This window comes from Aythya ferina (assembly GCF_964211825.1).
Source record: "Aythya ferina genome assembly, chromosome: 11".
Lineage (NCBI taxonomy): Eukaryota > Metazoa > Chordata > Aves > Anseriformes > Anatidae > Aythya > Aythya ferina.
The window spans coordinates 18,687,915-18,714,945 of NC_140307.1; the positions used below are offsets into that span (position 1 = coordinate 18,687,915).

General features: G+C 40.4%; 3 protein-coding genes across 10 annotated transcripts in view; 2 read left to right on the forward strand and 1 right to left on the reverse strand.

Annotated features, from left to right (window-relative positions):
- The window catches only part of CCPG1 (cell cycle progression 1), a 20,613-nt gene extending 13,405 nt beyond the window's left edge, over positions 1–7,208 (forward strand). For all 3 annotated transcript variants that reach the window (XM_084532272.1, XM_084532271.1, XM_084532270.1), the window contains 3 exons: positions 1,842–1,951; positions 3,044–4,449; positions 6,404–7,208. In XM_084532272.1, coding sequence (XP_084388398.1) covers positions 1,842–1,951; positions 3,044–4,449; positions 6,404–6,584 — 1,697 coding nt within the window. In that variant the 3' untranslated portion in view covers positions 6,585–7,208. The remainder of the gene's footprint in view (positions 1–1,841; positions 1,952–3,043; positions 4,450–6,403) is intronic.
- PIGB (phosphatidylinositol glycan anchor biosynthesis class B) lies at positions 6,555–16,233 on the reverse strand. Its single transcript, XM_084532274.1, has 12 exons — positions 15,528–16,233; positions 15,308–15,443; positions 15,068–15,185; positions 14,735–14,839; positions 14,434–14,564; positions 13,716–13,856; positions 13,253–13,304; positions 12,620–12,831; positions 11,385–11,449; positions 9,115–9,325; positions 8,197–8,377; positions 6,555–7,638 (listed from the first exon to the last, which is right to left on the reverse strand). Exons 1-12 carry the CDS (start codon positions 15,838–15,840, stop codon positions 7,519–7,521), a joined length of 1,785 nt encoding a protein of 594 aa, XP_084388400.1. The 5' UTR covers positions 15,841–16,233; the 3' UTR covers positions 6,555–7,518.
- Positions 16,234–17,648: 1,415 nt separating this feature from the next.
- The window catches only part of RAB27A (RAB27A, member RAS oncogene family), a 33,480-nt gene continuing 24,097 nt past the window's right edge, over positions 17,649–27,031 (forward strand). Inside the window, exons 1-3 of one of the 6 annotated variants that reach the window (XM_084532276.1) lie at positions 17,725–17,796; positions 19,027–19,126; positions 20,552–20,680. The gene's annotated coding sequence lies outside the window, so the exon portion shown is untranslated. Of the gene's footprint in view, positions 17,797–19,026; positions 19,127–19,423; positions 19,441–20,018; positions 20,106–20,551; positions 20,681–27,031 lie in introns of those variants that run through there. The other 5 variants (XM_084532277.1, XM_084532278.1, XM_084532279.1 and 2 more) reach the window with 5 other exon arrangements.

Consider the following 27,031-nt stretch of genomic DNA (forward strand, 5'->3'; position numbering starts at 1 on the left):
TACTTTTTTTTAATCACTACCAGGATAGTGTTTTCCTTTTTAGCTAGAGCTCCAGGGCTACTTCTTTAAGATTCATTACATTTTTCTTCTCTTTTTATTTTTTTAAGATTTAGAAGAAGAGTAGGATTACATTTTAATAATTGTGTTCTTATTGGTATAAAAAACTGAGTTAGCTGGCTTTGTGATGCTCTAGAAAGGAGATCTGAGAGAGGGCAAGCTTTCCAGGAACAACATACAACTGGAAAAGCTGAAGTTAGGGAACTCTAGCCAGAAGACAGTTTCCTTGTGGACATTCAGATAGTTAATTTCTTTTCTTTAAGCAGAAGCCATAAAAGGAAACATTACCCTAATGCTTGAGATTTGGGTAGATTACTTAAAGAATCTGAAGGATGTTGTGACTTAGAGTAAGCAAAATGACAAATCAGCAACATGGAAATGGTAGCAAAGACACTGGAAAAAAGCATGTGATGAGGTAACATTCCTCACTGATGGGTTTGTCTCCAGCTGGTACTGTATCTAAATCTGCCTTGACAAGGGGAGACAGTGAGTTTGATTCTCTGTCTGTAATTCAATTTCCACTTACCATGAACTCCTTACACTAAATGATGATCTTTCAGATTCTTAAAAGCCATGGACTAATTAAAACGTATCTAAAAACATAAATAAGAAAAACAAATTTACTCTCAGTGTATTTAAATTCACTTATGCAAGGATCTTTGCTTCCTATGAATGTCCATCAGGACACTGTAAACTGAAAATCATTGCTGTAAAGAGGTTGCTTTCCCTTAGCTGTATTGAACTATTGAGGTTCAACTTGGTTTAGAGTACTTTTTTTTTTTTTTTTAAAGTTCATACTTGAGAATATCTTTAACAGAAATTGAGAGCACAAAAAAAATACCTCAGTGTAATAGTATTTACGGAATTTCTTCTCTTTAATAATAATCATCTTAAATACAGATATAGAGGAAAAACTGCACACTCTGCATTGATTTTGAAAGAAATACCTAAACCTTACTGTTGCCATTTGCTGTAGCGTCAATTCAAGAGACACCTAAAAGTGAAGACCTGAAAACTACATCATCTTTACAGAACCTGTATAGGTAGGGAAGCACTAGTAAAGAAGTTTTAACTAAGAGAAAATATTGGTGGCTAGTGCAATAAAGGTATTTTTTTCAGAAATAAATAAAACCTCAGCTTTCTTCTGACAATTGAAAAGACAGGGTATTTGCTGACTCTTCAGACTTTGCTCTTATGGATAAGAATGACAAAGACAAAACCTAGAGATACTTGCTGCTTTGTGAGAAATGTTTACGAATTGTGTTTCTGCATGGAAATTTAAATACTGTGCTGATATTATCTTTTTTATGTAACTTTATTTAACAGTAAATGTTGTAGTTCTGAAACAGATAATCTGTGGACTAATGTACTCCCTTCTGTCTGTGTTGTCTTGCAAGTTACTGAAAAAACAAGAAACCTTACACACATTCATTCCTGCCTTTTTTTTTTTTTTTGCATATAGTGTTCCTAAAGTTTTTTTTTTTTTTTTTTTTTGTTCTTCTCGAATGGGACTAATGGAGAATTGATGGGTCTGTTTGAGAAATTGTTTATTGTTGGAAGAAACAGAATCAGTATATTACAATCTGGTTTTAGCTGTGAGAAAAGATTTTTAACTGTTTAGCTGTAACAAAATTAAGTCTTACTAGTAAGTACTGGGCAGAAATTGCAAGGTAAGAATGCTTCTGAATTTGCAGGGAATATGAAGATGATACTTAGATTTATCTGTTCATATTTTCCTTGTAACTGCTGTAAGTGAGAATATCAAAAAGTTTTTATCTTTTTAGGTACAATACAGATTCAGAAACGTCAGCAGCTGGTAACAAAGACACGTGAATTAAAAGATATGAAAGATGACCTTTACCAGTGCCAACAAGAGCAAGGAGATAAAGTGGGGGTAGGTATGAGTTTAGCTGGAAGTTGTGTGATTATTTGTCTGTCGTTATACGGGTGTAGTTTACAGAAAGTGAAATTATCACACAAATGCATTACATATTTATTTTTAATACATTCCTTTTGAGAATGTCATTTTTAGTTCCACTGAATTATTGACATATTTTGTAATTTGATGAAATTTGTTAATGATATGTGTTTAACCATAAAGTTTTTTTTATGTATGCAGTCCCAGTAGTTGTCTGGCAGTTATCTGGCTCTAGAGACCATCTTCTTCCCTGTGACATAATGCTAGGTTGTCATTTATAAAGACAGGAGAAATAGAACTGTGCTGGTAAAAAAAAAAAAAAAAAAAAAAAAAAAAAAAACCAAACAACAACAAAAAAAACTATTTTGGTTGAACTTACAGTTTTACAACTTTGCTTTTTAAATTATTCATGGTTATTCATTTTTCAAATACTCAACAACCCAGATTTTTTGTTCAGCTTCAGATAATTCAGAGAGAAGACTAGGAAGTGCTTTGTGTGTGGAGTGTTTTTTTCTAATGTTGCTGACAGCAGCAGTTAATACAATACAGTTGTTTAATTCTAGTGTTTGTATGCTAAGAGACTGGGAGTATCCTCATGTGTTAGCGTATGGTTACACGAAAACATTCTTTCAGCAACGAAGTTGATTCAAGATCAATTTCTCTTGCTGAATTGCTTAATAAATTGCTTCTGCTCATGTATTTGTTTTTGTATGTAAACCCTGATTGCTAGGCATAAACAGCATGCACACTTTTTCATTTTGTTTTAAGATGTATCACTTCAAGTATACAGTTTACTATCTTTCAGCTATTTAAATCAGTAAAACACAAGGGGTGATGACCTCTGGTTGGAAGTGGGAGCCTCTCACATGGTCTGTGTTGTCAAGGAAGTGTTTGTGTGTTTATCTCAGAGATACACACACACAGAGCTCTATTTTTGTATCCTGCTGCAACATGTGTCACTTCAGCCAAAATGACAAGTGAACTCTTCTGGGTTTACCTTGGTCTTCTATTTTGCTAGCTAAAATTGTAACAATTCTAATCATACTATGTTTTGCTTGTTTGCCTTAGTTGCTTAAGGGAGATCTCTCCACATGTTTGACTTCTACTGAGACGGAAAAGAAATCCTTTGAATTGCACAAAAAAAGTCTTGCTGCAGAAAATCAACACTTAAGAGAATCCCTAGAGAAGGAAGAAAAAGCTTTGGCTTCACTTCAGGAAGAATTAAGAAAACTAAGACAACAAATCAGAAACTTGGAAGATAAAGGTACTAGTACTGAGTCTATTGTCATGGAAAACCAGAAACTAAGGGAACATTTGGAAGAGGAAAAGCAAAGAAATCATAACTTTCTTAGACAAAAGGAAACGCTCTTTGCTGAAGCACAGATGTTAAGGAGAGAATTGGACAAAGAACGTCGTGTTACAGAAGCTCTGAAAAAAGAACTAGAACAGCTAGGTTCTCGTCAAACACCTGACAATGTTGCTGATGATGATACATTAAGAGAAAATGAAGAAATAGAAACTCTGCGAGGAAGACTAGCAGAACTAGAAAAAAAGCTAAATTTTGAGCAACAACGCTCTGACTTATGGGAGAAGCTGTATGTTGAAGCAAAAGATCAAACTGAAAAACAAGAAATGAATGAAAAGGGACAAAAGAAAGGTGCTAAAGGGCAAAGTAAGTTGAAAAAGAAATCAAAAGAATCATTTTTTGGCTCAGTTAAAGAAACTTTTGATGCCATGAAAAATTCCACCAAAGAGTTTGTTAGACACCATAAAGAAAAGATTAAGCAGGCTAAAGAAGCAGTGAAAGAAAACCTGAAAAAATTCTCTGATTCTGTCAAGTCTACATTCAGACACTTTAAAGATACCACAAAAAACATCTTTGATGAAAAGGAGAAGAAGTCAAATGATAAAAAGTACGAGGCAAACAAGAAAGCTCGAACTTTTTACCGAGAGCATAACTCTTATGAGAATCTGAAGAACATGCATTACAGGGGACCTCACATGTCAAAAGATTTCAAAGATGGAAGAAAACATCAGTTTACGACGTTTGAAAAAGATACAGGTTCAGACAAATGTCTTAACGATCCTTTGTGTAACAGAAGACATCAGTTTGTCCTAAAAGGCTGTTCTGGTATTTTTGAATGTGCTCATCAAGAATTCACTAGTCTCTTTAACAGAGTATCAGATCCTATTAGGGTAGATGAATTTAATCGGCTAATGAAGAAGTATTTGCAACAAGTTGTACATAACTTTCATCATTGGAGAGAACTAGAAAATTTCATCAATAAGTTTTTTCATAATGGGCTTTTTATACATGACCAGATGCTGTTCACTGATTTTGTTAATGATGTCAAGGATTATCTGGAAGATATGAAGGAATACCAAAGTAAGAATGAAAACGTTTTTGATGATTTGGACAAGTACGTCTACAGATACTACTTTCAGTATGATAATTCACCCCAATATGGACCCAGGTTTGTTTCAATGTTTCCTGAACCATTAATGAAATGTAGTCTTTGTAAAAACAACTGGTGGTGGTGTTCTAATAGATTTTTTTCTAGTCACAGTTGTATATAAAGGACTCAGTGGTGGAAATACTAGAGGGTACCTCCCACACTAACATTTCCGTGCCCTTCTTCTCTCGTACCCTCCTAACCCACTTCAAAAAAAAAAAAAAAATAATTTATGTATATATGAGGTACTACAGATCCACTGTACATAGCACAATCAAAATTTCCACAGAGTCTTTTAGAAAACTGTAGCTGCGGGTAGGGTTACTTTAGACTGAACACGTATGAGAGCTTTTCATTTCATCAGACAGGCAATCTCGTGAGAAGCGTTAACTAGGGCTCCCCTGTTGTCCTTCCCTGAATTAGAAGGTTTTTGGATGTGTTTGGGCAGTCTTAAAGTCCTGTTCTGTCAGGGATCTTACCTGCTGGCTTGCAGGAGTTTCACTACTTCGTATAGTACTGAGCTGGTCTTAATCCCCAGATCAAGGCTGCTTGAATAGCAGACTCCAGTTGAGATCCTGGCCCAGACTAAAATTTGTTCAGACTTGCTTACAAATGTCCTTGGCAAGTACTGTTGCCTGCATTGCTTTCCTGTATCTAATGGTATTCTCAGGCTTTCTGCAGAGTAGTTGTGGTAGTTTGACTGGCCCAAAGGTGCTAGAAATGATGGACTTTTTCTACTGCATAGACTTTGGTGAAGAAAATTAAGCAAGCAGCCTTAATATATAGTGTGGAACTTGCTCTTTCTGGAATAATTAAACGTCTATATTTTCTGTGGCTGTTACTAAATTGATTAAATGGTCTTTTGTGCTAATGTTTATTCTGAGCAGGTAGGAAAAAATGCTGTATGTGAACTTCTAGTGCATTACATGTATAAATTAGTCATTGTCTTTGAAGACATAATGGAACTTTTCCCTCTGGTATTCAGCACAACACATATTGAATAGTTAGATTGAGGTGCATTTCTTCAGTTGTGTTTATCTTTTGGATTTGTATTATTTACTATTTTATGTGTTTATTGCAGCAGGAGGTCTGAAATACTTAACAATTTTGGGGTTACTACATGCTATGTGAGGTTGGACCTCCTCTTAGTGAAGGTTGAACTGTCAGGATGTTTCTATCAGTTACCAAGTAGCCTTTTCAAATGTGGTGTTTTGGTTGCTACCTGACTTCAGTTGTTTTTATTTATAGTTCAAGTGCTTTTTACTAATGTATTATTAATTTTTAATTAAGCAGTTTATTTTTAAGCACTTCAGTTTGCAGAGAAGCAAAGCTTTAAATACATTTACTGATTGTGTCATAAAGTATTTTGTATGATCCTGAGGATGAAAATAGCCTTAGCTCAGTTTAGCAGAAGCCTGGACTCTAGTGACAGAATAACAGCATACGGTGTAATGGCACTCTGTGCATCACAAATGGCAATAGGTGAGCAGCTGTTTTTTGTCAGCACCACTCCTTCCCATATAAATGTATTTATTATACTTGCACACTGGAGAACCTCTAAAGTACATGTTTTTAGGCATTGGGGTTTATAAAGTTTTCATTACTTTTATAGAGCAGAATATAATAGAATAGCTTAAAAACAGATTGAGATCTCCACTCAAGCATCACAGTAGGGATACTCAAACAGCTATTCACCTGGCTTTATTCTACAAAGAAATTTAGGAAGCCAGCTTCAAAGCAGTTTTATTTTTAGAAAGAATTTCTTTTAAGTATACCATCTTAATGATGGTTAAAAACAAACAGAAACAGCAACAAAAATCCTGCACGTTTTTCTTGCAAGAGAAAGGACTACTTAATACTATTTTTTTCACCTCAGCATGCTAAAAGCTGTTCTTGATAATGTAATTGTATTTCAAAATGCTTTTAAAAAGTGCTTTCATACGAGTTGTAATAAGTTTTTGTTTACTCCTTGCAGTCGACCTAAAAGGCCTTCTTTTACACAAACTGAAAATACCAGACATGAAAAACAAGCTCAGAAGTACCACCATCGTAATAAAAGAGAAGGTAAATGGCATAAACATGGTCGCACTAATGGAAGACACATGGCAAATCTTGAAATAGAATTGGGGCAATTACCCTTTGATCCAAAATACTAAGTAATTTATGGAAAAAAAAATGAGATTCAATTTAATAATTGACCTCCTCTCTGGAAACTAATTGTTTTTCAAGAAAGCAGCAAGATGCAAGTTTTTCTCTAAATAATTTGTTTCTTACAAATTGTTAAAAGGCACACGTCAAGCTTTCTAATATGCATATTTGGTATTGTTGCTTTAACTGTTCTATGGAAGTGATAAGAGTTTGGGTGCCAGCGGTATTATTACAGAAACTAGGCATGCAATGACTTGTATATGAAAAATATGCTTAATTGCATTCCATTAGTATAGTTCAAGCTTGAGTCATGCATAATGTATCAATAATTAACTCCAGTGTTTGATATACTAACTTCATCTCATCCTTCAAAAAAAAAAAAAAAGGCTTCATTATGGTAATGTACTTGTTAGTGTGTTGTAATCTTACACTTGCTTCTTGTCTTTCGGGGGGTGGTTCAAGAGCCTGTTGAATTGTGAAAAATTTGCTGTGCTGCATTCTAATCAGCTTGCTGATTTAAGCACTTGAAATATCTTGCATATCTGCATATTGTGGAAGAAAAATAAAGAGACAGTCTGGGTAAAAGAGTTTATTTATATTAAAAAAATAGCATAGCTGTACAGTTCTATAAATTGGTCCAGTCTTGTCTGATTTCTTGTTTAAAGTAGTCATATGGTAGCTTTGGTCTTCCTGATGTTCTCTAATGTTGTAAGAGGTTAACACCCCCACCCTGACATAGTGCCACTGAAGTTGCCTTCAGGAAGAGGTTTTTGTGTTTCAAAACAGTCAATAGTTGCCTCATCAAACCTTCCATTTTGACTTACTCAGTTTCAGACTCACTACTCTCTCCTTTCTGCAGTAAAAGATCTTCTAAGCATATTATTGCTATGGAAAACTGATCTCATTAGATCATTAGTCTAGAAACTTATCTTCAGGTACGACTCATTTCAGTCCTCTTCTGTAGATGTAGATATGGCTTCCAACTCGTCCTTGAGGTACGTGAGTGTGAAAGATGGTGGCTGTTTTCTCATAGCCCTTTAAAGCTAGAAATGATGATATTTCCTGTAAATGAACATACATTAGTTTCCACACTCAAAAACTGTATTTCAGTGTTTCAAAATCTTCTGGAAACCGTCAATTCATTAATCCCCTGGAAGTTTTGTCACTTATTTAAGAACTGCTACAGAGGGGCAGAGAGCTATTCTGTTTGATCTCGTCTGGAGAGTATCTTCATCAGATGCTGTTGTTTCAGTACATGGCCCTCATAAAAGAATTGAGGGGAAGAGGTATGCTGACTAATGGCATTTTTGCTTGTCATTGTTTCTTACTTAAAAGTGTATGATTCTGGGAACAGGCATTTATTTTAACATGACAGGAGGAAAATTCTTCCAGAAAACTTTACTTTATGGCATGCAGAATTCATATGGAGGGCATGTGCAAATGTTAAGGACGTATCGCCAGGATGGTATCTGTAGTGTATTATGGACTAGGCAGTTCAATTTTCATTTAAGTGTTTAAAAAAACTACAGACAATACTTAAAAAATCTCAATTATAATTCTCTCAATTTCTCCTGTAACTTTACGTCAAAACTAGTTTGTTTCATCCTGCAGTTACCATACCTGTTCTAGCACGCTGAAGAAAATCAAGTGACTAGGTAATAACGTATCATTGTAAAACTCCTTATTAAGCCAGCCAAGTGGATTTAAGTAAAACACATCTGCTTCATCAATATAGCTTTCATTTCCAGTTAGGTCTGGGGGACATTGAAGGAATCTCATTTTTAGAGGACAGTGAACATGGCTAGGGAGAAAAACAAAACAAACTTCAGAATAAACTGATGAAGACATGAAATGACTAGAATACATCAGTCAAAAAAATTGAATAATTAGGTTTCTTCCCCCTCCACAGCCAATGTTTTCTTCCCTTCTATACTTCATATGAAAGCAGAATTAGAGAAAGTAGATTCATCTCCAAGCTGCTGTGAGTGCTTTTAAGCAGTTCACAGAAAGCAGACTTTTCTGAATACAAACATCCTCTGCAAAGCATCAGTTCCTTAAATGAAAGATAGTTTTCCACATCAGCTTCATGGTTTATATCTGCTTCAATGTGTTGTTTATTTTCCAGGATATATTACAAACTTTTTGGAATAGTGAATTCTATGATTGTATGTTACTAATTTTATTTCTCTACCTTCTAGCAGCAGAAGTAAAGGTAAAATTAAAATGTTTTGACTATAACAGTGAGTCTAGTTTTGTTACAAAAGCTACCACAATGAAGCTATAAGAAATACGGTCTTAAGTCTGCTGCATATCCTCATACAAAGCTATTTTACAAAAACTGAATAAAATGTAGATTGTGAATCTTATTCTGTGGTGTAAGCACAGTTAGCTTATTTTCTGTATTCATTTTTTTTTTAGTGGTATGAAAAACAAACTTCCTGCCTACATTTATCCAGCTCAGACAGGTTTAGGAAAAAAATATAATTTCTGCTAAAATGCCTGGATTTTAATATAATAAACTGCTAGTTACTTTATTACCTGTAAAATGGAGTGGAGTGGCATGGCATCATGATGAAGACAAAAGCTTGTGACTGGTTAGAGTCCTTACAAAGTTCCTGCACGTGACTCATAACATCAAGAGTGCCTCTCTGGTGAATCAAGCCTGTATACAGGGCTGGGAGTAAGTTTGATACAAGCAGGAAGCTTGCTGCAGACTTCTTCCATGCTTTTAGATGTTTTAAAGAAAATCCTAGAGAAACATTTAAGTAAGTTTATGATAAGCAAAAATTTAATTCTGCATAGTACTTCTGAAAACTATTAGTTGAAAACCGTACTTTGAAGTGTTTTAATATGCTGCAGTCTTTACTGTTGGAAAATGGGAATTCAAAGGTTAGTCTTTGAATCCATTACTGTTGGATTTAACAGTGTAAATGTTAAATCCATGTCTGTCCTTCGGAGTCCAGAAGTAAAACTTTGAAGCCAGTGTTTTATCTCTCTAGAGCTTAGTTTTATTTTACTTCTTTTTGTGGGGAAATAATAGTTCATCCATTACTTTGGATGAATGGTATACAGCGACTTACTGATGTGTTGTGATTCACACATCCAAGTAGAGCCAGAATAAATGATAACACATGCTCTGGTATGATTGTGGTATTCTTTATCTCCAATATGCTGAAACTATAGCATTCCCTTTATACATTTGTTATGATCCTTACTGTTAGTTGTTCTTGAGCTACCATCCTTGGAGAAGCTTATTCCCTTCTCACTCCTTTTCTTGAAGGAGGTAATAATAGAAAGAAGACACATTTCTCCTGATGGGAGATAATGTGATTCATTCCTGTCAGTATCATGAGACAAAATGTTTTATGCAGCCTAGTTCTATGACCACCTTTACAGAACCAAAAGAAACAAGTTAGAGTAGACCTGTTTCAGAAGCCAGTAGCGTAGCACAAGTAATTTAAAGAAGTCTTCAGTCAGCCCATGTTCTAACAAATTGCAGATATCTCAGATGAAAACAAAGTCTGATACTTAGTCTGCTTTAAACATGTGGAAACATTCTGTTACAGGCATTTTTAACTGCTTTTGTGAAATAGCTTTAATTTATCTTCAGGTGTGCTTAGAAAGGAATTGAAAATTAACAAACTTTTTTCTGCTTTTATTTGTAATGTTTGGAGCAATTTCAAGACCTTGTTGCAATCACTGAGTTATCAAAAACTATTCTGTCATTTTTTTTCTTTACAAAAGTATCTAGATCATACTTTTCTCTTGATACATTGAGGAAGTGACCTTATTCTATTATAGGTGTAAAAACTGAGACAGATTAACAAAAAAGTGGTCTGACTGGACATTTTCCTGCATGTAAAGTAGAACTGGTTCTTCTTAAATCTGCTATTAAACTGAGCACCGAACTAACCAAAGACATTATTTATTTGATCTTTTCTGGCAGCAAAACTACTGAACTAAGATTTACTTTTGTTAAGACTAACAAAATAGGTTAAAAAATTACAATTTTCTCTGATCTGTTTTTGAACTTCTATGTTAAAGCTATCTAGCTTCGTAAGTTCTAGAAATTTGAATCTTTCCTTTATAACTTTCCAGTAGATAAAGTTTTACATCATGATTTGACTCTTTGTACAGATATTATAGTAGTCTAGCTAATACCTTTGTTTCTGCAAAATAACTATTAGGCGCTTTGTTTTGTATAAAAAGGTTGCAGTTGTCAGATGCCAGTTCAGCAGTTCATGCAAGCTATCTTTAGTTCATTTAAAAGTTAACTGCATTAGTTTAGGGATGTTGTTTGTGGTTTAACAAACTTGCTGTACTATGCCTTAAGGAAAAAGCTATCATGTTAACTGTTCTCCAAACTGCTGTGGAAGTAGACTCCACCTAGAGTTTAGTCAAGAGCAGACAAAGGAACTATCATCATCTCTTAGTTGATGATGCTACTCCAGATTCAGGTCTAGAAAATAATTTCTGAACACAATTTCATACTCAAATGCAATTGCCTGCGCATACTTTAGAGAAGTGAGTGGAGAAATATTACAAAGGAAACAACAGAATTTGCTGTAAGGGTGGCACTGCATTAAAGTTAGGAGTCGCTGAAGCAATTTTTTTTTCTTGTAGGAAATACTTTTATCCATGCTAAGGTTTCTTCCTGTGTATTTCATTCATTTACTGTTCTTCATCCTTTTTTCTAGGCTACTTCTAGTAATCCTTTGTCAAATACCTACATTCGGTATTAACTGTCTGTCTTTGGGTAAACGTTATATATACAAAAGGTTGCAAGACATTTAAAACCAAATTCTTACCGCAAAAAAACATGCAAAATGGCAGTACTGGATAGATGAACCTGAATTCCTTATGGCTCAACGTGCTGTAATAAAACAGATATGGTACTATAGAGAGAAAGCTGAATACATCAGTTCTGTTAACAAAATATGTTTAGAGCATGGAGGACTATAAGAGCACTTAAAAATACTTAAAAGCATGTTATCAATTTAGAGTAATCTCTTTTTAAGAATGTAACAAGAGCATTCAAATTAAGATGATTTCATCAGTTTAAATCACACATTAATAAAAGTGCCTGGCTACTGTGATAGAGCAATAAAGTTGTCTGATTCTATGAATGCTAAATACTTTACCCATGACTTTTCTGTAATAAAAGGCAAGAAAAAGGGTGGATGGTGAGCTAAGATGCAAGTACGCATTCGTATCTCCCAAAGTAACGTTCACCTCTGCTAATACAACTTCACTCCATTCAATTTTTTTTTTTTTGGTGGTGGGATTACTGCAGGACTTGTGATGGGAACCAGACAGGTTCTTACAAGACTAAGGGAATCAAGAAAGGCCTAAAGCCAGTAGATCTACATGAAGTTTGGGGCTGGACTGAAAGACAGGACAATATTTGTGTCCTTGCTACTGTTTTGCTGTATTGTTACTACTGTAGTTTGATACTGTTTACTACTTCGTATTTACTAACTTGCTGTATCTTTTCCTGCCTGAAAGTCTCCTGCTTAATCTACAGTTAACTGAAGCTTTAGAAACAGCTTACCTTCTTTTCTAGTTCTTCAAGTTGTGTATTCATCCCTGTGATAAATGTTCTTAAAAGGTGTGTATAAACTTGTGAATGAACTAAGTTTTAGAAGTCAAAAAAACCCTTATTGGGGATGTATTCAAGAAGCAAATAATGGAGTATTTTCATTAACAGACATCTAGTGAAGGGTTTCCTAACCAGATCTGTTATTCTTTACATGATTCTTAGGTGATTCAGAGGTTTTTTCCATTTCCCACTGAATTTCATGCCAAATTATTTTAATATTTCAGGGTCTAACTAAACACACGTGTATGCTAATAATACAAATGGTAGTATTACCTTCAGTTCTAGAGACTATTGCATAATTGACTGCCTTTTCTCAAGTATTTGAATAGTTTTAAATTTTCTATCATTTAACCTGAATACCATGCTTTGTTGTAGACAGGACATGAGCTTTGATGAAAAGAACACAACTAGCGAAAGATTGTAATTGTACTTAAGAGAAATTACCTGTATACTAACACTGTCCAGATCACTGTCATTAGAAAGATGCGATACCTTTTTGGTGCCAGCACACAGCCATGGATAAAGAAAGGCAGATGGGTACCCAAGATAATCGGTAGTCCCTGGGTCAAGTACCAGTGCCAAGGATGAGAACCATAAAATGTTCCTAAATTCTGCAGCACGTTGAATTTCAAGAAGTTCAACTGAACCAGGACCCACTGGGATGTTCAAGGGAGGGAGGGAAAAAAAGTTAAAAATCCAAATTGAAAAATCAACATCTAAATTGAATTATACGGTCATCATTAGCCTCAAGCGACATTTTCATTCATACTTGTATCTTTTCTACTATCTCTTATCACAGACTTCCTGTTTTGGCAGTTACAGAAGGAAGTGTATAAGGTTTACAGTATACCATTAAAAACTACTGATTTACTAAGAGCTCATTTGAAGTAACAGTTTGTCATTTAAAATAACTAAGAAGTCAGTGTTTAAGAATCTATGACTTCAGATATACTTACAGAAGATAGGCCAGACACAGTCTAGCTACAGAAATAACAGGATTTAGAGAAGTCCACATCATCTGTGTTAAAATGGTTAGTATTAATCTTTGTCTTGTAAGTTGAGTTTAAAGCTACTTACCTCACCAAAAAACACACGGTCAGTTATTAAAGAGATTCCCAATGTGACCAATCTGAAAAAAAACAAAAGTTGATTGCATTGCTGTTGCTTATGTATCAGATTGTACTGTTCTCCAAATTGCTGTCAAAACTTGAAGTTACTCCTAAACTCTTGTAGGATTATCCATACTCATGGCCACTTTACAGTGGCCGTCTGCTATCACCCAGTATCCTTGGCATAATAGCAGGATAAGTTGGAATGATGTTAGTGTTTTTGTCCTTAGGAAATCTCTCTCTGTGACTCTACGCAGCATACACATTCATTTCAAAGAAGCATAACTCTTCTTTAAACTTTTTTTTTTCCCCCCCCTGTGTTTAAACAGCTTTTTTGTATTGAGTCCTCTGTCTCTGCCGCAGCATGTGGTGTTAAAATCAATCTTAAGATATAGGTGCAAACAGTCAATTTAAATTCAGAAGGAACTTACCCAACTGGAATGCAGTTGTGCAGGATGAGGTCTGCTTTCCTCTGTTCTCGCAAAAAATGACTGAAGACCAAAGGTATCCATGGGATAGCAGCGGTGGGACGGATAACAATTGCAAGTGCTATCAGTGTTAAATATTTGCAGCTAGAATGAGGGAACAAAAATAAAAAGTAAACTTATAAGATCTGATCAATTATTTTGCAGACAGTGAGGTTTCCTCAGTATAAATATTGTCATATCCCTGACCCAAAGTTCTGCATGCTCCAGATAACCGATTCTCTGAGTGCAGGTTCTTTGTTTTACTAGAAAGGTTGCCTGCTACATAACTGTCTCATTAGCAATAGAGTCACTAATTAGGAGCGCATACTTGTTTTAAAATAGCTGGTAAAGAAAGTTGTGACTACAAATTTATCTATGGCTGCACCTAAACAATTGTTATCTTTTCTCAAGTTACAGCAAACTTCAACCCTCTAAAGCTTAGTTTAAGGTTTGTTGTAGAGTGACACTTCAGGTAAATAACTGGAGAATAGTCATATTGTATACCAGCTATATTACTACTTCAAAAGAAAAATCTAGAGGAAATACCACAGTTGCTGGTGCTACTTCCTGTGTGAGGTATTCTGGTTGCTTTAAATCCTAAGACAGAAGTCAGCATTTTAAATGGTATCTGTTGTTATCCCAAGCCAAAGATTATCAGTACTGTTAGTAGAAAGTTTCTCACCTGCTCCCCATCTTGGAACCTTTTATTGGGTAGTAGTAAAGGGCAAAAATGGTAAGAAGAGTTTCCACGGTGTTTGTAAGAGTTCTGGTACAGGAATACCATGTAAACCAGGAACACAGCTGGCAGAAGTACTGAAAGTAATTGTGAACAAGGGGATGCACAAGGAGATGTGTTAAAACAAGTTCTATAGCTCTAAATAGCGGTGCTAATTCTGAGGCTTGACTTAGCATCATTTTACCACTGGTCACACTGTAGCAGTGTTAATTACCATGCAAAAAAATTTTTAAAGTCTGAGACTCACCACATACTTCGCTGTTTCTGCATTTTCAAGGTGTCTCACTAATAAATAAAGCTTCACATCAGCAAAGGCTGCCAAAACTGCTTGTACCAGTCTAGGAATCCATATCTACGTAAGCAAAGACAAAACTTCACTTGCAGCAATATCTGTTATAGTCCGAGTTCAAAGAGTTCCAGTTCCCTACTGTATTAGTCAACGACTTAGACACAAAAATTTTAAGTGAATTACTGAATTTCTGTAACTCCCCGTGACTAAAATATAACTGTATGATTCTTTAGCTAGTACTTCTGCCTGAACTAAGCAGCGGCTGCGTTTGTTTGGCCGAGCGCCACTCACCAGCAGCTGCACGTCGTCCTTGCCCAGGAGCTGCAGGGCTTTGTAGATGGCGGCGAGGAGCAGCGGGTAGGCAGAGCCCCGCAGGCGCTGCGCCCACTCCCAGGTGAGGTGCCCATAGCTGCGCACGTTAAGGACGCACCGTGACGGGCCGAGGCCGCGAGCCCCCGCCTCAGCCGCGCTCCGGCCGCTCGCCCTCCCGGCCGGGGAGCAGAGCGCCGGCTTCGCCCCGCCAAAGGATATCCGAAGGCCAGGCGGTGCGCCACCTCCAGCGCCTGCCAGTACTCGTCCGGCACGAAGCTGCTCCGCACCAGGGCGCAGTTCAGCACCCGCACGCCCACCGCCAGCGCCGTCAGGGCCGGGGTCCCGCCGGCAGGGCCTGCGGAAGCACCGCCCGCCGGTGAGGGGCCCGCGCCCCGCCGGCGGCCGCCCCGCCCTTCCTCCCTCCCTCCCTCCCGCTTACCGGCGCCGGGCTGCGCGGCGGCCCCGCGGCCGGCCCCGTACAGCACCGAGCGCCGCCGCCGGAGCCGCACCGCCTGCGGCCGGCCCCGCGGCAGCAGCGGCCCCGCGGCGGCCTCCATCGGCGGGGGCGGCGCCGGGGCCGCGGCGCGGCGCTTGCGCGACCTCTGCGGCTGCGCCTCCTCCTTCCGCGCTGCTCGGCGCGGCTCCTCTCGGCCTTCAGGAGCGGGGCGGCGGCGCCGGCCCTTCCCTCCTCGTCGCTGCGTGTCCGTGCCCGTGCCCGTGCCCGCGTCGCTCCGCGTCCCCGCCGGCAACATGGGGGGGCGGCTGCCGCAGGTGGCGCTGGCCGTGGCGCTCGGCGTGGTCAGCGGGCTCTACATCTACCGGCCCCTCTTCCAGCCGCCCGGCGCTCAGCAGCCCCCCGAGCAGCCGCCGACGGACGCCGCGCCGGGGAAGAAGCCCTGAGGGAGCCGGAGGAGATGGCGCCCGGTGAGGAGACGGCGTCCCCGCCGCCAGCGGGATCCGGGACCGCGCCGGCCGCCTGCCCCCGAGCCGCGCGGGGCTCCTCCCGCTGCCCTCCTGCTGCTGCCGGCCCCAGAGGGCGCCTCCTGCTCGGCCCGGCCCCGCGGCGAGCCGCCGGCAGGAGGCGGGACCGCGCTCGGTACCGGCCTGTAGGGGCGCGGAAATACCCATAAAAATCTGAATGCTTTAAGGTACGTGTGTCCAAGTGTGAATCACCATCAGGGAACTGGGAAAAGAGTCGCCGTTGTGTTTGGTGCTTTTTTTTTTTTTTTTTTTTTTTTTTTTTCCCGAACTATAAACCCCTTTTTTGTCTGCTTGTCGCGGATGCACAGTTGGGCTGTTGGCTGATAAGAGATCCACGCCCAGCTTTGGCTTATGTTCCTGTGTGTTAACACCTGTACGTGCATACTCACCACACATGCGCATGCACGTTTTTCAGTCCTCTCCCACATTTAACGAGAGGAAGGAGTGGAAAGGAGCCTCGTGGGTGCGGCATCGCCAGCAATCTGAGTGGAGCAGGTGCGGAGCTCTTCCAGATCCGGTGTTTTGCAAGGGCTCTGCCCTTGGGCTTGGTCATCAGCGGGGAGAATACTTACACAACGCTCATGACCAGAAGTGCTTCAGAGACAAAAAAAACAAAAACAAAAAACAAAACAAGCAAGCAAGCAAACAAACAAACAAACAAAAAAACACACACAAAAAAACAAAACATCTCCTGGGGTTGTTAGGTCAAGAGTTATTTAATCGGGAGGGTCCTGGGGGAGTTAAGGTTGCCTGGAAGTCAGGTGGTGCTTGGGGAAGTGCTTCAGCACGTAGCTCAGTAGAACAACGGTAGCCTACGTGCACGTCATTCTGAGACTTGAGGATGCGAGGTGAGTAGCTATTTCAAGACTTTAACTCATCTAAAAAGAAACACGAACATACAGATGTGGAGGCTTTGGTCCTGACACAGAAGCCTGTTTGGAAATCACAATGGAAGAAATTTCCCTGGCTGTGCTTTTATTTGAAGTCAGGAACAATGTGATACCGAGAGACAGTCGGTAGACTCCACAGAAGAGGGGAGTGTAAGAGGGGAGTATAGCGGTAGGAGGTGGACAAGGCAGCGCAGCGGAGGGGTGCCTGATATCTGGACGTGAGGAAAGGCCACAAGTCACTGACATCAACAAACGCTGCTGAGGCGACTCCAGCAACTCCTTTCTCTACAGCCCCATTTTATTTTGAACAGCCCACCTGGAAGGGCACGGCTGTGTCTGTCCGTAAGGATGACAGGCGGCTTTCTCCGGGCCCGTCTCAGCAGAGGGGCTGCACGAAGCGGTGCGGGGGGACGGGGCTGCAGGGCAGGAGCTCCGGGGCGGGCAGGGGCCGGCAGGGGGCAGGAGCTGCACACCCGGCCGCGGCCGCTTCGCCTCCGCAGCCCCTCGTGCCTCTGATGGATTTTCTCCGGCGGCCGGGCCGTGCCCTCGGCAGGGTGAGGGCTCGGGGGGTGCAGCCGAGGAGCCGGCCCGGCTCGTGCCAGGGGAGCTTGGGCAGAGCTGGGGGGGCCGCGGGCAGCTCCCGGGCTGAGCCCGCGGGGCTGAGGCGGGGCCGGGGCGGGCCCCGCGTCCGTGAGGAGCCGCCCCCGCCCCTGCCCCAGCCCCATCCCCGGCCCCGGCCCGCACGGGAAGTGATGTTGCCCTGACGGAAAAGGCGATTTACAGCCCAAAAACACGGACGCGGCGCTGCCGGAGCCGCGGGGTGGCGGGGCCGGGCAGGTAGGCGGGGGGCGGGGGGCGGGGGGCGGGGGGCGAGGCAAGGCTGAGGGGCCGCCCGTGGGGCACGGCGGGGCCGCAGCGGCTTCCCGCAGCCCTCGGAGGGGCTTCGGCGCCCCGTGGGGCTCCGCCGGGCGGTGCTAGCGGGCGGGCCGCGCTTCCCCTGCGGGCGCTGGGCTGCGCTGGGGCCGGGCCGGCGCTGCTGCAGCGCGGGGAAGGCGCCTCGGGCCTGGCGGGGCAGCGGCTGCGGCAGCGGCGCCTCGCCCGCAGCAGGAGGCGTGCTCGGCGCGGGGAAGGGGGGGGGGGGGGGGGGGACAGCCGGCCTGAGTTAAAAATAAAATGAAAATAAGGCTTTTTTGGTGAGTTACAGAGGGAGCGGTGTGAGCGTGGTTCCTCTGGCTAGTCAGGAGCTGGGGCTCGTGTCTGAGGGCAGCACGGCTCTGACATCTGTTGCTGCTCTCCCGGACCGCCTGCCAGAAGGGCTCAGGGGGCCTCAGCCTGGTTTGCTCGGGCCAAGCCAACAGTTTGATGACCTTAGATCTAAGGATTGCTAAAGCCATCAGGAAGACTTCTTAGTTGTTCTAATTCTAGTAGCAGCTACATCGCTATTTAATACCGGTTGTAGTTTTTGTGCTACTGGCGAGGTGTAAAGGACGTGCCTGGAGCTGTCAGAAACACCCAGCCTCACTTCTTGGCTCTCCTTGGAGATGCGTGAGGTGCGGTTTGAGCCTGTTGATGGTGTGACTGCTCGAACAGTTTACGTATTGGTTAGCACGTACAAGTTTTTCATCGGAGTAACACGTGCCTGGAGTAGGAGTCCCCCTAGGCACTCCTGGAAAGGTGATCTTTGTATTTACTGCTGGTACTGAAACTCTACAAAACGCCTACTGGGTCCCATACGTGAAATATGTTAGCGCCACTGATCAATTTCTAAGGTCGCTTCTGCATGCCTGTTCTTGGAAACTTGCTCCTACGTAGAATTGTCTTCTCAGTCCTTGCTTTTCTTCATAGACATGTAGCACTTTTGTGACTGTTCCAAAATTATTTTCCAGTCAGGAAAAAAGTGTCTAATTGAATATGCATTTCAAATGTGAATACGTTATTGTAGGAATAGTATTTGTGATGCTAAAGGGTTTGTCTCAAAAGTGTGTTTGAAGAGAGAGAAAAAAGAACAGCACATTCCTGTGTTTCTAGTTCAGGGCTCTAATTTTACACCTGCTTAATTTGTTCCAGAAAGGAGTTCTGGGTGGGAAGCATCTGCTACGGCATACACTGTTGCATTTTTAGAGTTAATAAAATTTCTCATCTGGGACCAGATATCTAAAACCAGACTGTAAGTTTGTTTTCATCACTATCTTTAAACGTGGTAACATTATTTTATCACTTGACTACACATTTCCTTTTCATTCAAAGAGAAGATTGGTGAGATAAAAGAATTTTTAAGTAGCTCTTTGTGTTTACAGGAACAAATGTTACAAGCTGTGTTCCTTGTATGTTCTATTTGGATTCTCAGTTAGTCTATTACTGATAGGTGTCTGCTGTGCTGGCACAGGGGCCATTGATCGATCTGCCAGTTTTCAGTATTACCCTGGATCTGCACATCAGCACTGTTAATGAGAGCAGTCTGTCATGGTCACCAGAGGGCTGGTAAGAATTTAATTTAGAAACAGGCAAAGTGGGCACTATATATGGAATATAAAGAATGGCGACTCCTTTCTCCTTGTTACTTAATGGTTCAGGGAATAATTATAGCCAGGTGCATTTAAAGTGTATTCAACTTCTGATTTAAATAGTTAACTATCAGATACTCTCTTCTGTATTAAAGACTTATTATTTTACTCCACTGCACATGTGATCTGATCCTGCAGGTGATCCTAAGTTTGTTCTTATTTCTGTGATTTCAGAGGGCTACTTACATACTTACAGCTAAGTGTTTGCTGGGCTGCGCGTGTAAAGTGCTCAAGGACTTGTTTTCACGCCTGTCTTGCAGATGCCACCTATGCTGGAGATATCATTATGTTTACAGAACTGACTTCAAATGTGGCTGAAAAGTTGTTTAAGTACAGCATGGCTTAAGAAATAGTTATTTAAAAAGGAGCTCATTTTTAGAGCAAAACCTTTCTTTTTCTTCTATTTATACAAATATATTCTCAACCAGTTGTCTTCTGGGAATAGCATCTGGTTATGAGACTTCTTTTCCTAATTTTTATTTTTTGTCTTTCTAGTCTGAAAACTGCTTCCTTGTTGTACAAGTTAGTCCTGCCTGCTGACATTAAATCAGCTGTGATCAGACCCTTTTATCTCCCTTGGAGGTAAAGCCACGACGAATAAGGAGTCGTAGTCCTTAATTTCTTTATTGAAATATTCTAATACTGTTTTCTTTTCATAAATGTTAGAACAATTTACTTTTGCTTATTGTAATGAGTAGTCTCAACTTTTGTGATTTATTTTCCGATACAATAAGCTTTGAAGATTACATTTGGGCATATAGATTAAAACATAGCCTATAACCAGCATAATTTCTTCTGTGATGTTGCTGTGGCTTCAAGGAGTTGAAAATAGTGTGATAGATTCATGAGAGTTTTACGTGGTACCAGCTGTTGTAATCCTTTTCATGTACTGGGCAGCACTTTGAAGCTGACTTGACAAGTTCTACGGTGTTTGAACTACCAAAGGGGAAAAAAAAAAAAAAAGCATTGCTTTTATGACTCTGAAGATAATATAAAAATGTAAACTAATGCAGCGCTATTTTCCCAAGTTTGGGAACCCATTTCCCATAGGTGCTCTGTTTTCCCATGGCTGATATTCGCACTGAAGAGAAAGGAGCGAGTCTAAACCATAGCAGATACAGGCACTTCAGGAAGACGCTGTGAAGACTGCTAGCGAGGTAGGAAAGGGGCAGGAAACAGCAATGAAGATACGAGCTTAGTAGGAGGAGTACAGCTTTTCTAGAAATTTGTGGTTTGCAGTGGAAAAAGGAGTTGGTAGATACATGAATAGTCTTTTTAAATTAGAAGTTGAATTTGTGGGCACTTGCAAGTGGTATTTTGAATCTCACTCTATACTTCTGCAACAACTACTTATGTAAAACAGGTATGTGAATTAAAGGGCTGTAAGGAGTGTATGTAGCTGGTATTTTTTTGTGCCCAGATAATATACTGGATGGATAAGGATAACTGCTGTACCAATCGAGAAGCTGATACTAGGTTAACTTTGGTGTTGGTGACAAACAAGGAGTTTTGCAGCTGGCCATCTTTCTACTTGTGCCTACAGCTGTCATTTGAAGAGATGACCTGTTGGAATAAAAAGCAAAATAGTTAAGTATTACTCGAGATTAATTTTTTGTTTCCTCTGAGGTAAGATGAGGCAACACTTACTAAACTAACTTATAAATGGAAAGGGTAGATGAGATTTCAGGTTAGAATTAGAAACAGCAGAATTCAAAATAAGCTGAGAACAGTCAATATACCCTTGTTACAGTACTTCTGTTAAGCATATTAACTTGCAGGGCAGCATGTGTCATCAGCAGGTGATGAAGGTTCTCTTGCAGAAGTACTGCCATTTTAAGGGGATCTTCCCATTTCTAATTAGATGCTTCAAAATGCTTATGCTGCCATGCTAGCTGATCTACAACCATGAAAGTGAACAGCATGTGCTCTCCAAGTGCACCAGATTTCACTCTATCTCATTATTTTCATAACTGTTGGATATTTATTTGGTTCTTTTGCCTGCTCAGTGAAAGGGTTATAACAAAAAGGTTGCTATGTGAGCTGAAAAGAAAGAAAAACAATTTTGTCCAATAACATCTTTGGGAAAGGGGAATATTTCTACTAGACTGAAGGCTACAGTCATCAATAAGAACTAGTAAAACATGTATGTTCAGTAGGAGGAAAAGAAAGTTGAATCATTTTATGATTAAAAAAACAAATTTTCATTCTTTTCTTTTGTGTCTCTGCCAGTCGTGCATATTATGAATCATATTAGTAGGTGCTGAGGAAAGATTCATTCCCGCTTTAAATCCTTGCTGACAGTCGCATGACTAACACGTAGCGTGCTGCATTTTGAAAACTTCAGAGCATCACTCAAAGCAAGCAGTTGTGGGAGTTGCATTTGAATTTGATAGCAAGCCTTTTATAATTATTTTTCGATTGGGTAAATGTAGCCCTAAGTTTGACTTGCTAAAGTAGGGTTATTGTTTATTTAGCTATGATATAGAAGAGGTGACTACGTATCTTTATTTGATAATTTTTGGAATTGTCAGTTTGGATATAGCATGTAGTGCACAGGATGGGGCCTGAGACCCTGATATTTGTTAGGAGAAGCTGAAGAGCTGACTTTGGAAGATCTACGAAAAGAGCTTGCTGCAAAAGTTGAAGTGTGCATTTTGGTAGACTTCAAAAGGGGAAAAAAAAAAAAAGTTTGAATGGTTAATGCACGTAAACTCAGCCAGATTTTATTCTATTAGCTGTTTTATTTCTACTAATAGATGTGCTTACGTTTAATTTGCTTTTAAATAGAAAATGCCTTTAATTCCAAAATGGAAGGAAATGTGTGGTAAAATTGCAGGATTCTCAATTTTCAGGTGTCAGTGTGTGGCAGCACGAGCTGTGGCTAGTCTGGGGCAATGCGTGTACAGCGTGGCCAGGCAGTGGGACGCTCTTACAACCTAAAAATGGTAACTGCCAGCTCTTCAGAGGAGGCATGCATCTGGCTCTTGCCTTGATCCAGCTGCACAAAGTGTGTAGGACTTCATCTCGCTGTGGCTTCTTGCCCTTCTGTGAAGGAGTACGGAAACTGATCAACAGGCCCAAATGCTGGGGAGAAAGGCAGAAATGACAGGGACAGAGAAACTCAATTTATGTCTAATAGGCTTTATTTCTGTAGGCTAAGAGGCATGTCCTCATTTCAGCTTTGTTTTTTGCATTGTAAATTTGGAGCTTTGCTTCAAGAAATCCTTATTGCACACACAATTTCCAGTGTGACATGCTGAACATTACAGAATTTCTCTTCAGTCTAGCATCCTGAGTGATCTTGAGGAATGGGAGCAGTAACATTTTTACTTAATGGAAGTCACAGAAGGAGTAGAATAGAGCAAATAGAACTGAACGTCCCAATTTGGCAGTGTACACCAGAATCACTACCTGTACAAACCCACCAATTCCTCTAGCACACTCTGGATTAACCAGTCAGGTCAGTCATACTTAACTTAGGGAGTCACTGAATAAATGTGGAAATGAAAGAGCTCTAATATTAATGACCTTCATGGTTTAAGAAATGATAGGGGAGAATAATAGCATTACGGATGTCTCGTGAGGTTTCATATGCTTTATTGCGTGAAAGGTCAAACGATACAGCACAAATGGAATATTTTTCTGTAGTTCGGAACTTATGCATATAGAGAATATGTATGCATAATGCAGAATATATATTCTATTATGCAAATATATATAATATAAAGCTACATTTATCAAACAAGTAGAGCAAAGTTACTCTGTACTCTGAAAGAATGCCAAAATGAGTTTAACAAATGCTTCTCAGCTAGTTATGTTCAGTAGATGTTATCTTGACAGGAGAAAAGGTGGTAGGTGCTAAGTTGGGCTTGCCTAACAATTTCTAGCTAGGCAGACTGATTGCAGAAGTGTGTACATCACGTAGGCAGACTTGACATTTTTGCCCAGATCAGCCTGTCTGTGGATGGAACTATTCACAGGTAGCTAACTAGTTCTACCGAGTGTGCTTCAGGTGAGTGAGCGCTGCATTTATGGTGGGAGAAACAGTTCTGCAGGCAAGCATTAGCTAAGCCATTCAACTTTTCTTCCTGAGAACTAATTTAAAGTGGAAAAGACACTGTTGTCATCTTATGGGGAGAATGAAGACCACTTGTCATGTTAAATAGACTTACAAAAGATGTGAACGGGGTGTAGAGCTGGAAAGAAAACCCATTTCTGTCCAAATCGGGACTCTATTGAGATCCATCTTAAAAAGCAGCGTTGTTGTCTTGGCGATGACGAACTGGACCAGGCAGTGCAAAGAACAAATGCATATGGGTTAAGTGTCAGCATGTAAAAACATCAAAGCAGCTTTCAAAATTGTATTAATTGTATAAGACTGTGAAACACTGAAAATCCTTTCAAGGAAGCTGTAGTGCATGTTCATTTCCATTGGTACGACAGCTTCCTGTAAAGCTACTACATTTTTTAATTAATACACTTAGTCATCAACCCTGTTGATATGTAGATAAAGATCATTGATCTCAAATGCGATTTGTAGCTCTTCAAGCTGAACGTAGAGATACCAGATTATTACTGTGCAGTTACAGCTGCATACCAAAATGCAGGGCTGCTTTTGTCTGCATACGTTACTGTCCTAGGTGCTTTCTTCATGAAATCAGGCCCTCACTTCCTAAGTATTTATGACACGAGGAACCAACATAAATCTCACTTTCAGAAGAGCACGTGTAATATTTCTTCCATCTTTAGATTAAATATTCCTCTTTTAAGCTGATGTAATTCGAACGGTGTGAGTGTTGCAAAGAATATCACTTATTGCATGCAAATGGATCAGGTTTGCTCAGTCCAAAAATAATGTTTGTTCTTGCAAATAACTATTAAATTTTATTGCTGTTTTAAATTCAGAACTTTGTATTTGCTCTTTCTTGGTGTCTTAGCAGTTTGTACATAGACGCTGTGTTTTTCCTAATATTTCAGAACTTGATTGGGAAGTAAGAACGTGATTCGAGAATTAAAAAAATAATTTGGCATTTCTCTTTTCATTCAGATCTAGAGCAAGCACCTACACTCTTGGCTTTGTCTCAGGACAAGTTGTGACTATAATTATGTTAATAGAAAGTGGAGACAGTACATTTGTAGTTCAACAGAAATGACAAATTGATTAGATCCACTCATTTGGGATAATTTTAATAGTCTCTTCTGAGATATTAATCTGTTCTTCAAATGTAAGCAGATTTGCTTTCTGGAAGTACACTTCCAGTGTTTTTCCTGTGAAAAAGATGGCAGAGCTTGGTGTGAGGTTTTCCGAAGTGCTGATGTTTGAGTGCCCAGTTGCTGGGAAAGATTCATGTCTTCGGGCAGTGAGCTGTTCCATGAAAACAAAATTGATGCCTCTATCTATTATTTTAGTGTGACATTCGCTTTATTCCTGAAGAGTATCTTGTAACCCTTGGAAGTTACTCACCCGGAATCGCATTTGGAGAATATTTTTAAGAAGCTGTTACCTGTTAAAAAAGTTACTGATCTTAAACATTGATACTTTAACTGATTGTTTATCTCTTGCAATGCTGAAAGAAGGCTCAGTCACAATCATTAGTAACTGCCTAGATTGGCTCACATGTGAACCAAAAGAACAGAAGTGTTTTACTTTGAATCGGTATTACAGAATATTTAACAGATGTGCCTTTTGGGTAGCAGAAGGGACTGCCTGACCTACTTTCATTTTAATTGCAGAAGGAGTATTTTGTGATTTGATGCTGGCAGAGTTCAGCCGCTACATTTCTGATGTGAAAGTTGATCATCTGAGTATGGTTTGCCTTTTTTTTCTTGGTGGGTTCTTGGTGTGAGGAGAGTAGTTGCTGTTCAATATAAAGGATTTTCACCCCTCCTTTCAGGTCTGTTTAGTTCTGTCTTGGGATATTAGCATGTTGCTGCACTTACAGACTGCTGTGGCAGCAAGTGGCAAGCTGATTCGTGTGACAGATGGTCTGTTTCCCACTGCAGCTCGAGTAACTTTTTCCAGTGTCTTTTCTTGAGAAGCTGCCTTCTTCCAAGGAAACAACTGTAATTCTGCTTTACAGTTGTAGGAATCTGCCTGTACCAATAAGTATTTTTCCTATTTACCTCCTCCCCCCCCCCACCCCTTTTCATTTTGGACTATATTTGTCTCACTTGAAATAATTGCTGTTAGCACCTGATCAGTCTCTTCTTGAGGTTTGCCAGCATGTATGTCAGTCAATTCATAGGCAGTGTGTCCCAGTGGCTCTTTACCCTCCTTTTGCATTTTTTAAGTTTCCTCTTTGATTGCCAGTAGAGGTTTTGTGGCACAGATAAGATTTGTGGATGCTAATGAATAATGTTGCCCTGGGCTACCGGCTGGTTGTTTTTCATTCCACTGTCTGGCATGTGAAGACTCTGCTGTGGCTGTTGGTAAAGACAAGCTGAGATTCTTGTCTGTGCTGGAAAAAGCCATAACTGGTCATAGTGCTGAAGAACAGACCCCAGCAGAACTGGGTCATCGGAGGCTGGGGGCAGCTGACTCTGCTGTGAGGCAAGTTCATAGCTTTCGGCTTTGGAAATGGAGAATTGTCTGTAGCATTAAGTGAGGTGGCTTGTTGCTCGATCCTTTGGCCCCTATTTCTGTCTCCAGTGGCGGATGTCCAGGTTCCTGTGGGAACCTCTGTCAGACAGGTAACAACCTAGCAGTTTCTTCTTGGGGAAGTGTCTGATGTGGGATGGCTTGGGCACTTCCAGCTTTTCTTAGGAGCGTAAAATACACGAAGGCAAACTTTCTGAAGCTTGGGATGAAGAATGCTATGTGCTGTCCAAATGTGTTTGACTGTCCTTAGGCTTCCTCCTGAGTTCCTAGACTTACGTGGCATATAGATCAGTTTTACAAGGAGGCCATGAATTCCAAGCATTCAGATCGTCTTTTTCATACAGGTTGTAACCTGTTCATAAAAATTCTTCAGAAAAACCCCAACACCAAACAGCAGGAAAATTTAACAACTGAATAACTGGCCATTCGTCTTTAGAGCTCTAGCTTCAAAACTGCTTTTCATGGTTGCAGGACTTTACTGACGCAGATTTGATCCCTTACACATAGTTGTAAAAGGTCCAGTCTCATAAACCCCCGAGCTTCAGATACCAGCGAGAGGAAGGCTCACCTTGGGCTGGCTGCAGTGGTTCCTGTTCCAGCTGCTACCACGCCGTTTGCACGCTCTTCCTGCCACTGCAGAAGGGGTGGCTCAGCTGTTTGTGCAGCATTTGCTGACACCCTGCAAATGTGTTTGTTTAAAAGCAGAGGCTTTAAGTAACCAAACTTTGATGTCCTAGTTTGTAAATTAGGACAAAAACAGAGGGTGCCAACTCTGCAGTTTGAAATCAATATAACTTCACTTAGAGAAAATAATCTTAATTTCAACTATGTCTTTCTATTGAAGTCTTACTGCTGTGAATAAAAGCTTTCTGGAGGGGGAGAGTGGGAATTGGTGTTCTTCATACCAGGT